The sequence below is a fragment of the Arabidopsis lyrata genome (assembly GCF_000004255.2).
Source record: "Arabidopsis lyrata subsp. lyrata unplaced genomic scaffold ARALYscaffold_1, whole genome shotgun sequence".
In the NCBI taxonomy this organism is placed as follows: domain Eukaryota; kingdom Viridiplantae; phylum Streptophyta; class Magnoliopsida; order Brassicales; family Brassicaceae; genus Arabidopsis; species Arabidopsis lyrata.
Window position 1 is genome coordinate 1014056 of NW_003302555.1, and position 12585 is coordinate 1026640.

The 12585-nt window shown below is 34.5% G+C and overlaps 2 protein-coding genes across 2 annotated transcripts; both read right to left on the bottom strand.

Moving 5' to 3' along the window:
* Positions 1–819: 819 nt before the first annotated feature.
* LOC9325524 (serine/threonine-protein phosphatase BSU1) lies at positions 820–7538 on the bottom strand. The gene is made up of 22 exons (XM_021010798.1): positions 5966–7538; positions 5826–5886; positions 5613–5691; positions 5356–5429; positions 5179–5273; positions 4815–4911; positions 4649–4718; positions 4400–4501; positions 4246–4327; positions 3824–3982; positions 3549–3629; positions 3293–3377; positions 3075–3186; positions 2847–2978; positions 2538–2776; positions 2341–2425; positions 2162–2260; positions 1872–2071; positions 1718–1793; positions 1495–1630; positions 1277–1407; positions 820–1185 (listed from the first exon to the last, which is right to left on the bottom strand). The coding sequence occupies exons 1-22, from the start codon at positions 6171–6173 to the stop codon at positions 1132–1134; spliced, it is 2457 nt and encodes an 818-aa protein (XP_020866457.1). The 5' UTR covers positions 6174–7538; the 3' UTR covers positions 820–1131.
* A 350-nt stretch (positions 7539–7888) lies between these two features.
* On the bottom strand, positions 7889–11725 carry LOC9328223 (RNA-binding protein BRN2). The gene is made up of 9 exons (XM_021012046.1): positions 11171–11725; positions 10752–10834; positions 9957–10008; positions 9693–9818; positions 9530–9609; positions 9257–9427; positions 8758–9061; positions 8518–8661; positions 7889–8431 (listed from the first exon to the last, which is right to left on the bottom strand). Exons 1-9 carry the CDS (start codon positions 11328–11330, stop codon positions 8271–8273), a joined length of 1281 nt encoding a protein of 426 aa, XP_020867705.1. The 5' UTR covers positions 11331–11725; the 3' UTR covers positions 7889–8270.
* Between the last annotated feature and the right edge of the window lie 860 nt (positions 11726–12585).

The window sequence follows — 12585 nt, forward strand, 5'->3', positions numbered from 1 at the left end:
TAAAATTATGAAAGTTGAATAAACAAGGAAAAAATATGAAAGAGGAAGAACAAAAAAGAGAAAATGAATGTGATGGTTTTGGCCTCTGGGCTGGTGGTAGCTTCTTTAAGACTTTGAAGGGGACGAGGTTCTTTTGTTCTTTAGGACAGAAGATATTATTAAAATGCTAACCAAATTAACAGTTTTTTTTTAACTTTATAATGGAGCTCTCTTAAATGTTATGTAGTCTTCAATGTTGATGTTAACACTCCACCGAATAAGAAATCACTGTAGTGAAGTTATAATACTCTTAAGAAATATACGATACAAAAATATTTAATGGATTTATCTGTGAGGATAATGGGATGAATATTTTACCACAGTTTTTTTAACTCATATTTATTTATAGATTTTATAATTTGTATACAAATACAGAATTTGAAGGCCGACAAGTGGGCCATAATTGATGTCCTTTTAGCCCAATTAATGATGTTTTAATACTCGGCCCAACTTGTCTTCCAAACTAGAGCTGAGCATATTAAAGGAAAGATAGAAAGAAAGAAACTAGGAATTCAAGGAAGAAGGAAAAGTAATCGTCCTCATCAATGCTTAATGTGATGTTTAAGCAAAAGTTCCTCAAGCTTTGACTATAAATCCTAGTTAGTATTTTCAAACTATAAATCCTAACAAAAAATCTTGGAAAGAATAAATAATTTATTAGGGTAAGTAAACATCCAAAAACCCTTCAAATTAGGCAATTAACATTTTTTTTTTTCTTTCTTTGAAAAGGGATGTTTTACTTATTTTGAAACTAATTATTTACTACTATAAAGGGGACAACGTCTTATTAAATATGATTATAAGTAGTTCGTAACCTTTTTTTAAAAAGAAGAAAAAAATACTTTTTATTGATTAAAAATATTGTGAATCAATAATACTTAATAAATCAACTGTTTTCCAAACTAACTATTAAGAAAATTACTTTTAAAATGGTCCTCAACCAAAACCAAATAAGGAAAAGAAAAAAAAAAAGTTGGAAAAAGATAAGAAAGGGTATTGGACAACAACAATGATCGATCAGTCTCCAGTACACTTGTGCAGCTTGCAAATGAACCTCTTAAACCGCAGCTTCTCTATGCCAAATCTCTGCCTTTACTCACTGGACTCCCCTCGAGCTGGAGTAGGCGGTTTCTCGATGTTCAGCTCCTGAGTCCAACACACATAACTTAAAACCTCAACATGTTTCATATGCCCAACATGTTTCATATTATATATGGTAAAGAAACGGGAAGCTTACCTGCATCCCTGCTTTGTCTGGAGAGTCTTCTTCTGAAGATGAGATGGGAGGAGGGTTAGGATGAATCATCTTAGGATAAATGACCATATCTCTACCAATTACCAATATTGCTCCCGCATTTTGGGCCAATCCTGTTCATCACACACAATGTTTTTCATTCACATGCCTATGCAAATGCCGAAAGAAATGATCAGTTTCTATAAAAATAACAAACGTACCACAGTAGTTTGTAGCAGAAAAGACTGTTATAAGCCGTCCTTGAGCGAATCTTTCAAAGCCGTCAATAACACACTCGTGTGCTCTTAGTATCATCTCCAGTCCATTCCTTTCTAGAAATGCCTTGACTATATCCGGCTGCACTTATAAGACAAGAAAATGCATAAGTAGTTGAGCTGGAAATGGTATTAATAAAGTGAAGGAAAAATAAGGAAAAGGCCTAACCCCGAATGAGACAACACCTTCTCCTCTGGGATTTTCTACTATACCCAAAACAGTGTCATTCCTCGTAGGATCTGACCTGTTTATCCAGAAAAAAATGTTATTACACAGCTTGGTAAAAAAAAGAGTAAGAAATAGTTGAAGCATGTTAATTTACCATAAGATGTCTTTCAAGACAATTGATTCAGTAGTATCCGGGAACACCGGCCTTTTGATCTTTTCAATTTGTTCGACGGTATCTGCCCTCCCAATTCCGCCGTGTACGCACAAAACTCTCTTTTCGAGAAGTGCAGCAAGCGGAAGATGATCAAAAACTTGATTAATCTTTAACCATGCTTCAAACCCATCGGAATCACCCTGGTAACGTACAGAACAAGAGTATATATATATATTACTTCATTAGTTAGCCAATGACAAGGAGAAAATATACTCTGTGAAGAGACGTACCATTCTTTCTTTGCATTCTTTAAGAAAACCATAAATTCTATTCATTGCAAGAGACTCATGATTTCCACGAATCAAGTGGATGTTCTTCGGATATTCAATCTGCACATAAGAGACAGATCTTAGAAGATTTAACAAATAAACATCAAAAAAGTAATAAGATATAAGAAAAAGTATCTTACCTTCAAAGCAAACAGCAACATGATGGTCTCCAAGCTGTGTCGTCCTCGGTCAACATAATCTCCCAAAAACAAATAGTCTATATGCCTGATGAAGACATATATTTATTTAGACACACACACACAACAATTGGTTCAGTGACTAATATTCAGAGAAAAACTCAAAACCAGTAAAAACATGTTAGGAAGCTTGAACTTACGTGATATCTCCTTCCACTGAAGGATATCCATATTCATGAAATAAACGCATCAAATCCCCGTATTGTCCATGGATATCGCCGAAGACTTTGATAGGAACTTTGAGCTGAAGAAGTGTTGGTTCATGCTTAAATATTTTCTCCACCTCATCGCACAAATACTTGACTTCTAAATAACTCAAGAAAAAATCTCTGTTGGCAGGAGGCATCCAGGTTTTAGGTCTCAACAGAGTCGAAATGACCTGCAAATTAAAGCAACGTGTTTAAGTGCATGAAGATGGGAAAATATGCTAAAGGAAAGATCATATATACCTTTTTATGCAAGTCTTGAGTAGAATTCTGTCCGATGAACTGTGGCATTAAAATATTAGTCTGCTGGTCCTCATTCGCAAATCGATCCAAGCTTACAGTTCTCACCAAGCCACCTCTATTTCCATCCGACTCCTTTGAAATCACAACCAAATACTCAGTTATTAAACATATAACATTCTATATAAAGAAAGAAAGAGGAATGAATGAATAAAAGAAAATTTCACATACAGCTCCATGCTGAAGTGGAACATATCCTTCAATTTCACTATCATAAAAAGCATTTTCTATAGTTGGTAAGTTATATGCCTCTGCCAATCTCTCCATCGCACTTTCACTTGAGCTGACATCATTATGGAAGAAAAAAGGAGTTTTAATGTTAAAACAACTAGATAGGGTTTAAGCACAGATCAAAAGAGTGTAAATTAGAAGTGTGAAAGAGTATAGACCTCCTCCTTATAAAGGATGGAGCTTCTGGTTCAGAACCTAAAGGCTTAGGTATTTCATCCATTAGAAAATCGTCGAGCAACATATCTACACGAGAATCAAAATTAAAGCAATTGCCAAAAAAAAAACAATTGTTACTTTCAACTCAAGGAAGAAATCTGCAAACTTGGTAACAGTCAAATTGATTAGTTCTTAGATATGCAAAATCCATAGGACTAATATATGAAAAGCAAAATGATTCTAGTGTAAGGAATTTACAATTTTCAGGATTATCTTCTTCTAGTTCAGGACTTGAAGACTGGGATGTTTCAGCCACTAGCAAATCGTCAAGCAATACATCTACACAAGAATAAAACAATGAAATTGTCAGAAAGATTGTGACTTTCCCTTTACTCAAAAAAAGATGGAATCTGCAAACTTCCTAACATTCAAATTGACTAGTAGCTAAGATATGCAAAATCCATATCAAAAACAAAAATACATATAATTTCCTTTAATTCTGGTGTCAATATAATTTAAATTTTCATGATTACCATCTCTAATCCCGCCATGCACATACATGTGGGTACCAAATGATGCAGCAGCATGGTGATAACGTCGCATAAGTTGATATTGATTTTGTCTATATGCGCCACTCATAGAGGTCTCTGGTCTATCGGCATCTAACCATTCACCAGTCTCAGTATCAAGCACTGCAAGGAAGAATTTTTTTTTCCATAACATTATCCACTACTAAGTCTGCTATATATATGATAAGGATCAAACTCAGTTTCTTTATGCGCTTTACATTCCATAAATGAAGGAGAACCCAACATGTGACCATTGGTTAAATTAAAGCTCCAAAAAAAGGATTTAGGAAACAAAAGCAAAAGCAGAAAAGATAGATATATATTATATACATATATAGTCGCATGGAATATTAATACTACTTAGAAAACAGCCGTTAGATATTTACCAGCAGCAACAGCTTCACCATAGATTAGGCGAGCCCTATTCAGTACACCCCCAATGACATGCATTTTTGGACCCCCAAAAACCTAATAAGAAAGACAATGAAGTTAAGGAAGTTTTTGCAAAAGATAGGATTAGAGCAAGATATTGGTTCTCACCGCAGTATGTTGATATCTCGGGGAAGGAGCTACACCAGGAACAGGAGTCCAAGCACACTGACTAACGCTATCCATTTTCAGCCCGTAGGTATCTCCCAGTGTCTGGAAAAGGCAAGCATTAGGGTGTATATATATGTTCAATGAAAGAGATTGGAAAAACAAAAGTTGGCCATTATAGTAAACAAGAGCTTCGACTTTTTAAACTTCTATTGTCCTATATACATAATCTTTAAGGAAGAAATATTATACCACTCCTGAGTGATCTATTCCACCGCAGAGCAAAAAAATACCATCTTCTCGAGAAGTACCAGAAGCATACCTAAACCAAAATATTAAACAATGAAGAGTTACTTATATATAACTCAAACCAAAATGTGTTACTACAGTAGTTACTTAAATCAACTAAATTACTAACATTCTCCCACTTGGCTGATTGCCAGATGGGTTCAATCTGTCCCACGTAAATGATCCACGCGTGTCCAGTGCCCATGTATCAGCAAGAATTTCATTTCCTACTCCATAGACAAAAGTAATAGAATAATATCATAACCAAAAAGTTCCTTCGTAGAAACATAAATGAAAACATTGTTGAAAGATACCATATTTTTCGCTAAGATGATTTTGAAATGCCAAATATAGATTAGGAATTTTTTCGTTTCTGAGGGGTTTAATATCATCTATATGTTTTCTTACTTACTTATGGTTGTACTATATGTATGATATATGCTAAGATAAATACATCAATGGCAAACGAAAGCGAAAAATTTAGATATTCATACCATTATTCCCGCTGAATATGACAAGCCACCTCTGAGCAGCTATATCCATAACATGGCCATAGCGAGGGCTTGGAGCCTCCCCTCCAACCAGCAACCTGAACATACATTAAATGCGTAAAACATTCGGTAACAAAGTAGATCTAGCAGTGATATAAATTAATTCATAAATAAACTCACTTAAGCCACTTGTTATTAGTAATGTCAAGCATGTAGACATCTCCATCAGAAGGCCCCGATGGACCAATCCCACCCTGCCAACAAAACAACGACATGCTCATGTGTTAGATCCTAGACTCTAGCAACCAAATGTCCATATATCTTTACATGTAAACTAGTTAAGATGCTATGAGAATGAAATTAAAACAAAATCAATCCAGATCTATGTTCTCGGACAATCACGATGAGTAATCCGATAAATTGATGATTACAATCACCTGAATAAGGAGCAAGGTGCCATATAAAGCGGCAGCATGACAAGCCCTGGGAGACGGAACGTCACCATCCGGATTAAGCCTACACAATTACGAATTATTACAAATTAAAGAGATCCACCGTACCACTCAACCAATTGAAATCATCAATAAGAAAAGAAAAAAACCCTAAAACAAACATCAACATCTTAACACCAAAGGTAAATCCTCAATTACCGTGTCCACTTCCTGGTCAAAACATCAAAAGAATGCACCGAATTGGTGACGCCTTCTAAACCTAGAAAAACAAAACCATCATCATAGAGAGGATCTCGAAATCTCAAAACCCTAACTCATAATCGGCTGATAAATCTTACTGATCTCGGGTAAGGAGGAGTCATGGGTGGTGACGGCAGTACTACTGCCGCCGAAGAGGATAAGCTGATGGGAATTGTTGACGAAAACCCCCGTGAGAGTATGGCCGCATCTAGGTCCCGGCCAACCCTCATCGGTATCGTAAAAGGTCTGTATCGATTCATAAGAAGGAGATGGATATTGATGATACGAATACGATTGAGAAGCCATAACACTGTGTTATTAACGCACAAGAACACAGATCTTGAAGATTGAGATTTTGGAGATTAAGATTTTGTGGTGGAGAAAGGTGGTGAAATCCCATCGCCCTCGTCTCCATTTTATAGCCTAAAATTTTCCACGAGAGCACCTTTTTAGTTTTGGTAAGCAAATAATGAAGTTTAGACTCCGACGAATTTCTTGAATGGCAATGGTGTCCAACGGCTAAGCGATTAATGAAATTACGAAAATGCCCACGCTATAGTCTTTGAATGGCGCTTCTTGCCTCGTTTGCTGGTCGTTGTTCAACAATTTTTTCCTAGTACAAAATGGTAATAGAAATATGATGCGTTTTAAAAATGCGCGGCACACTTGTTCTAAGGACTTTTTGTATATTGTTTCCTCCAATTTGATAGTTTTATCGACCGGATCCCCGAACAATGTTTTGTAGGAAAATTGATGAAATTATTATACATTTTAAGTCTCGTTTTTTTGGTTAGAGTATGTTACTATGTGTATGTTTGTTTCTTTTGTATTAACCCTATTTGTTTCGCTCGTTTTCTAAACTAAATTTACTTGTTTAGGATTTAAACTTTTTAAAATATTTGATGGTTTATAATAAAAAAAATCACGTATGTATTTTCCATCGACCAGAATTATTATCAGATAGACATTCGGGCGGCAAAATATTTGATGGTTTATAATTAAAAAAATTACGTATTTATATATTTTTGTCAACAACATACAAAATGCAGGTTTGCATTCGGGCGGTAACATATTAACACGGCTACCACAAGATATGAGACTACATATTTAATGTTTTAATTTTATTTTTAAATGATAAAGTTAAGGTTTAAGCAAAGTTTTCCAAATACATTAATATATCTCTAATTTTCCTAATGACTAGATTTCTTTCCCAAAACTCAATCTATTATATTAATTAAAAATGTATGTTTATTGTAATTTATTTAAGAATAGAATAACTGTAAAAATAATGAAAATATAATTATTGAACCTCTTAAATTTTGATTACGAAATGTGGACCTCCCATTTATAAGAAATATATTTATTTCCAAAAGAATAATAATAATAATAATAATAATACACAGTGATTTATATAAAATATAATTGTTGACCTTTTAGTCAATTATACCAAATAAGAGACAATAATGATTTTAATTAACAAAAAATGAGTTGCGGACCCTTTATTGATTTTTAGAGAAATTAAAATATATTAGGACTATTTAAAATTGAAAATGAAGTGTGGACCTTTAATTTTAATTACCAAATAATAATATGTGAGCTGTATATTGAGATTTAATATAAAACTTAATTTATTACCGAATAAAGAAATGTGGACCGTTTAAAATTATAGCATGCACCTGTTTTTGCCATAAGTTGGTATTTAGGAATATATATTAAAGTGAAACAAAGAGATATGCATTAATGTAAGAAATTTGGGAAGAACATTACAATAGTCAATAGTAGAAAGTCTTTGAACAGTTTGTTTTCTTTGAATATTTTGATCTTTACTATAACTTAAAAAAAAAAAACCGGTTCGAAAAGAAAATGTTTGAATTGACAAGCAGTCAACATTACTTAATTCATTTTTATCAATTAATTTAAAATACTGCAACATTTTTTACATATGCAGTTTCTTATTGTCTCCGATGTAAATTAACATACTACAAACAAACTTTATTTAAGAAGTCTTCAAGAACGGTATATTTTAGAATGAACAAGATTAATAAATGAATTTAGAATGGTTAATAATCATAACATTTATACATGAACTTATCAATGACAGACAACATAAATTACAAATTGTAGTGACGCAAATTTTAGAAAAGAAAAATAGAAGAAGAGTGAGTGGAGGAGAAACCCTTTTGCAGGAAGATACAGCTTTTCTGAGTGAATGAGAATTTCTGACGACCCACATGACATGATCAGACTTGGGCTTTTTTCAAATTGGCAAATGTTAGTTAATAACGGCCTACAATTTTTGTTCTCCAGTTCCATCAAGATCCATCTTAATGTCTAAACCGGATTTACCATTAACCGCCCCGCCCTGCCCGCGAACTCTTAATGATGAAGAGATGTCAGTGGTTTTTACGAGTTTAATAAACCGTTAAATAACGGTTTGTTACTCTGTTGTTGTTGACCGTTGTCTCTCTTAAGCTGGACTTTCAATTTCTTACCGCTTAATTGGCAACCGTTCATTGTATTAATAGCGTTCTGAGCAGCTGCTTGTGAGTCATAACTAATGAATCCTGCAGCAACATAAGGGATGCATAACCGTTAATTCAAGTCTTGAGGAAAACATGGTGTTGATAGAGGAAGAAAAGCAAGAGCTTACCGAAACATTTGCTTATACCAGTGGCCTTGTCTACAAACACCTTGGCGCTTAGAACCTTACCAAAAGGTTGAAACGCAGCTGCGAGTTCTTGATCCCCGAATTCTCGTGGTATGTTATAAATAAATAGATTCGCACCTGCTGGTCCTGAGAACATCAAAGAAATTGTTTTAGATATCAGTAACATAACGGCTAGATACTTACATCAAATTCTTTTTTGTTCTTGTTTGGGACTAACTAAACCTTCTGTTTGAAGCAAGGAAGGTATCGATGTGCCGTTGTTAGAAATTCCAGGTGAAACTGTGGTTAGAGGGGGGCGAGGAGGTACCATCCCTCTAGGAAATGCCATAGGATATTGAAGGCCATGGTAACCATAATTTCCAAGAGCCGTTGGGAAGTTTCTACGGGCGGCTAAACGTGGTGGGACAGACTCGGTCAAAGCGGTTCCCAGCAATGCTCTTCCGTTACCTTGGTTCGGTGAAATCACATTGTGAAATGCAGGTTGAGTCTGGATAGGTGGTAGCATGTACCCATAGGTTCCAGGTACCTGTTATACAGTACATAAATTGGGGATAAAATAAAAAATCTAGCAACCAAAACACCAATCTCTACAGTTTTTCCAATCCCTAATACAAACGGATAAATCCAAGTTTTTCCTGAAGTGATAATTGGAACAATATTTAGTAAAAACTAAAAACTGTCCAGAAATTTGTACCAAGTAGATGAGAGAACAAGAACTTACATGATAGCCATATCCATTATAGGGAGGAACATAAGCCATAGGTAATGCCCCAAACATGGAGGGGTTTTGCGGATCGGGTCTGGAGACATGAGATTGAACTTTTTGAAGTCTTCGGGCTTGTCTTTCCCTTTCTGTGTCTGCCCATTTGACAATCAAAGGAACATTTGCTCCCTAAAAGAAGAAACAAAAGAGTGTGATATTGTCACACTCTCCATGAAAGTCTTTATAAAGTGAAATTAAAAGAATATTTGACAAGTTGTAGTAAGGACATACCTCCATTATATGTCTTCCGTTGAGGGCTTCCATAGCTGTGACTGCTTGTTCTTTAAACTCATACTTTAGAAACAGACAGCCTAAAATATATCAAATGAACCTAAAAGTCAGTCAAAACTTTGGTATAGAGAGCTAAAGATGCATAAGCAAGTGGGAATGATACCCTTGCTAGTTTGTAGAGACCCTCTTAGAATCTGTAGATCCTTAATGGTTCCGTATTCGGAGAATAAGGATTGGACTTCAGTCTCAGAGACATTCTTTGGAAGCATACCGACGAAAAGTTTGTGCTCTGGATTGCAAGAACAGTCAAGAACATCCATCAAATTGACTGGTATACAAAAATAACAAAATGCGAATAAACTTTCAAAAGAAAAAGAAAAAACTCTTTTGGTACTTAGACCCCATCACTCAGAAGCATTTTACGTACCTAGTCTTTCCCTCTCGCCATCTGCATACTTAACTTGTAACGGACTAGATGCCTGAAACATATCATAAGAAAGTGAATGCTATAATGCTAGAGAGGGAAAAGAGTGTACATAAGCGATAAACATCCTAATGTTTCAGATACCGGCCACAGAAAGATAAAAAGAAGCAAAGATTACAGCCGCTTTCACTTGTATAATTGAATACTAAGTTTTCATTTGCCCTATTATCAAGATGAATCAAGTTCTCACCAAAGAGGGCTCAACATAGTTAATAGTAGCGATCAATCAACAAAAAGTCAATACACTGAAGCAAAAGTTTCTTTTGCTATTTGGGCTCCTATAATATCATCCCAAGAGATGTTCTAGCTTTTTGCATCTTGCAGGTTTTAGCGACCCGTACATACATACATACATCTATATAGTGAATCAATGTGGTTTCTTGGGTTTGAAGAAATCAGCTAGAGAGGATTTGAAACTAGTGTCATCAGATTCCAATAACTGATAGGGCAGATTCTGACCAGCCAAATCAGATTCATGATTTTAACTCGATGGATATATGATATATAACCAGCCAAGAACATGCAAAATTAACAGGGACAAAAACCAAGTACAATGCAGATCGAGACGGATAAAAAGAAGAAAAAGCAATCTCGAGATTCCAACTAGCTTGAAAAATGTGCAACTAAGATCAACAAGTTTTAAGGTACAGATACATCAGATTCAAGTATCAGAAAATCCCAGAAAATGAAGCAAAACAGCTTCAAGAAATGGAAAGAATGATAACAAGAAAGACTTACCCCAGGCAATGTCTTCTTGTTATGAAAACCATTGATCACCTTGTCAGCTTCTTCCCTTGAAGGACATGTCAGAAAACAACATCCTACAACAATTCCAGAAGAAATTAGGGCTTTCAGAATTCAAAATGAAAAAAAAAATCAAAGAAGAAATTACGCACAATCAAAAACAGGGGAAACTTCCAGAATAAAATAAAAAAGAGTTCAAATTTAAACGAGGAAAAACAAAACAGAGGAGGCATAGAGAAATTTGAGAAAATTAGGGTTTTCAGAATCCAAAAGCATACGAATCAAAAACCCATCTCCAAGTATCCTCGAAACAGAGAAAAACTTCTAAAAAAACAAAAAAAAAAAAGATATCCAAATTAGCATTCTTTTGGAGAAAACAAAACAGAGTAAAAATTAAAATTAAAAAAAAAAACCTCGGGGAACTCGTGTAGTCTTCTCCTTAATGATGTTGACTTCATCGACGATGGAGAATTCGCTAAACAATGTGAGGAGCTGAATCTCCGTCATATGCTTCGGAACTTGTCCGACGAACAGCTTCACCCTCTCTTCGTTCTCCATCGTCTCCTCCGCCATTGTTTCTCTCTCTCTCTCTCTCTCTCTCTCGACTTCGTCCTCGTCGTCCTGGTCTTCTTCTTCTCTCTCTCTCTCTACAGGCTTTTTCTTCCTGAATAATTATTTATTTAATCTCTTTTTTTGAAAAAATAATAATAAGAAAATTGGGAGAAGTAACTTATGGATGAGAAAGTGGTTAAATTTAAAATACGGACTAAATCTGGGCTCGTCGTTATACTGAATTACGAGATTGCCATTTAAAAAGAACAGCTGTTCAACTCAAACTTCAAAAAAGAGGGCCTGTGGGATGCCAGGGGAACACTTTCGGATTGTTTTGTCTGAATATGGGGATTGTAATACCTAATTTTACTATTTTATCCTTCCTTTTACCCGCGTTTTTTTAATAGTTTTTTTTTTTTTTTTTTTTTAATATGGAGTGTGTGAAATAAGCTGGCAATTTTTTTGTTTAAACCTAAACTTTAAAATAGCTGTCAAATTTCAAAAAGTTTGTTTATGTTTAGACATTTTTTTTGGATTTTTTCTTGTCGTTTGGTTTTAGAAAAGCGAGTATTTTGTTTATGTTGAAAATACCTTTATCCTAATATTTTCTATCAATTCCACCTGATATTTACGTTTTGATGACTAAAAAATGTAAAAATTCAATTCTCTATAATTTAAAAAAGTGTAGGGTTGTTTAAAGGTCCAAATCAAACATACAAAGTTACAAACACAAAAAAGAAAAAACCTTTTACATTTGAGCAGTTGAAATTTGAGTATTTGACAATACACTTGGACACGGCTATTTGCATATGAATCATTTTATGTAATGTATATTTTAGTTTTAGTCAGACAACAGCATATTACACCATTGAAAGGATGGTTTGGACATTTTAATCTAGCCAAACCAATTCCATATGCAAACTGTCGTTTTTAGCTAAAACTGAATATAAACAACTTATCGTTTTCACAACAAACAACTAAATTAAAAATCAATCCAATCCTATATGTAACAAGTAAAGAACTATATTTGTTATTAATGGATCCTTTATTAATCTAATATATTATTTTATTTTTAGGAACGGAGAATCCAATGACCAAATTCAAGATTTCTAATAAAATGAGTAAGTAAACCGAGAAATAGTTATAGAAATAAATACGACTATACTAGTTGACCTTGGAATTTATATCCATAACGAGAGGTCGTTTTCAGTGACACAACTAGTAGAGGACACTGAAATAAGGGTAGTGTCGTAAATATAAGGAAATTCTAGTGTCA

Coding starts and splice junctions, on each gene's coding strand:
- LOC9325524 (XM_021010798.1), bottom strand. CDS start 6,173: ATGGCTTCTCAATCGTATTCGTATCATCAATATCCATCTCCTTCTTAT. Junction 5,274..5,355: donor ACTAATAACAAGTGGCTTAA/GTGAGTTTATTT, acceptor ATGTATGTTCAG/GTTGCTGGTTGGAGGGGAGG. Junction 1,794..1,871: donor GTCTTGAAAGACATCTTATG/GTAAATTAACAT, acceptor CTGGATAAACAG/GTCAGATCCTACGAGGAATG.
- LOC9328223 (XM_021012046.1), bottom strand. CDS start 11,330: ATGGCGGAGGAGACGATGGAGAACGAAGAGAGGGTGAAGCTGTTCGTC. Junction 10,009..10,751: donor ACAAGAAGACATTGCCTGGG/GTAAGTCTTTCT, acceptor GATATGTTTCAG/GCATCTAGTCCGTTACAAGT. Junction 9,428..9,529: donor ACGGAAGACATATAATGGAG/GTATGTCCTTAC, acceptor TTCTTCTTTTAG/GGAGCAAATGTTCCTTTGAT.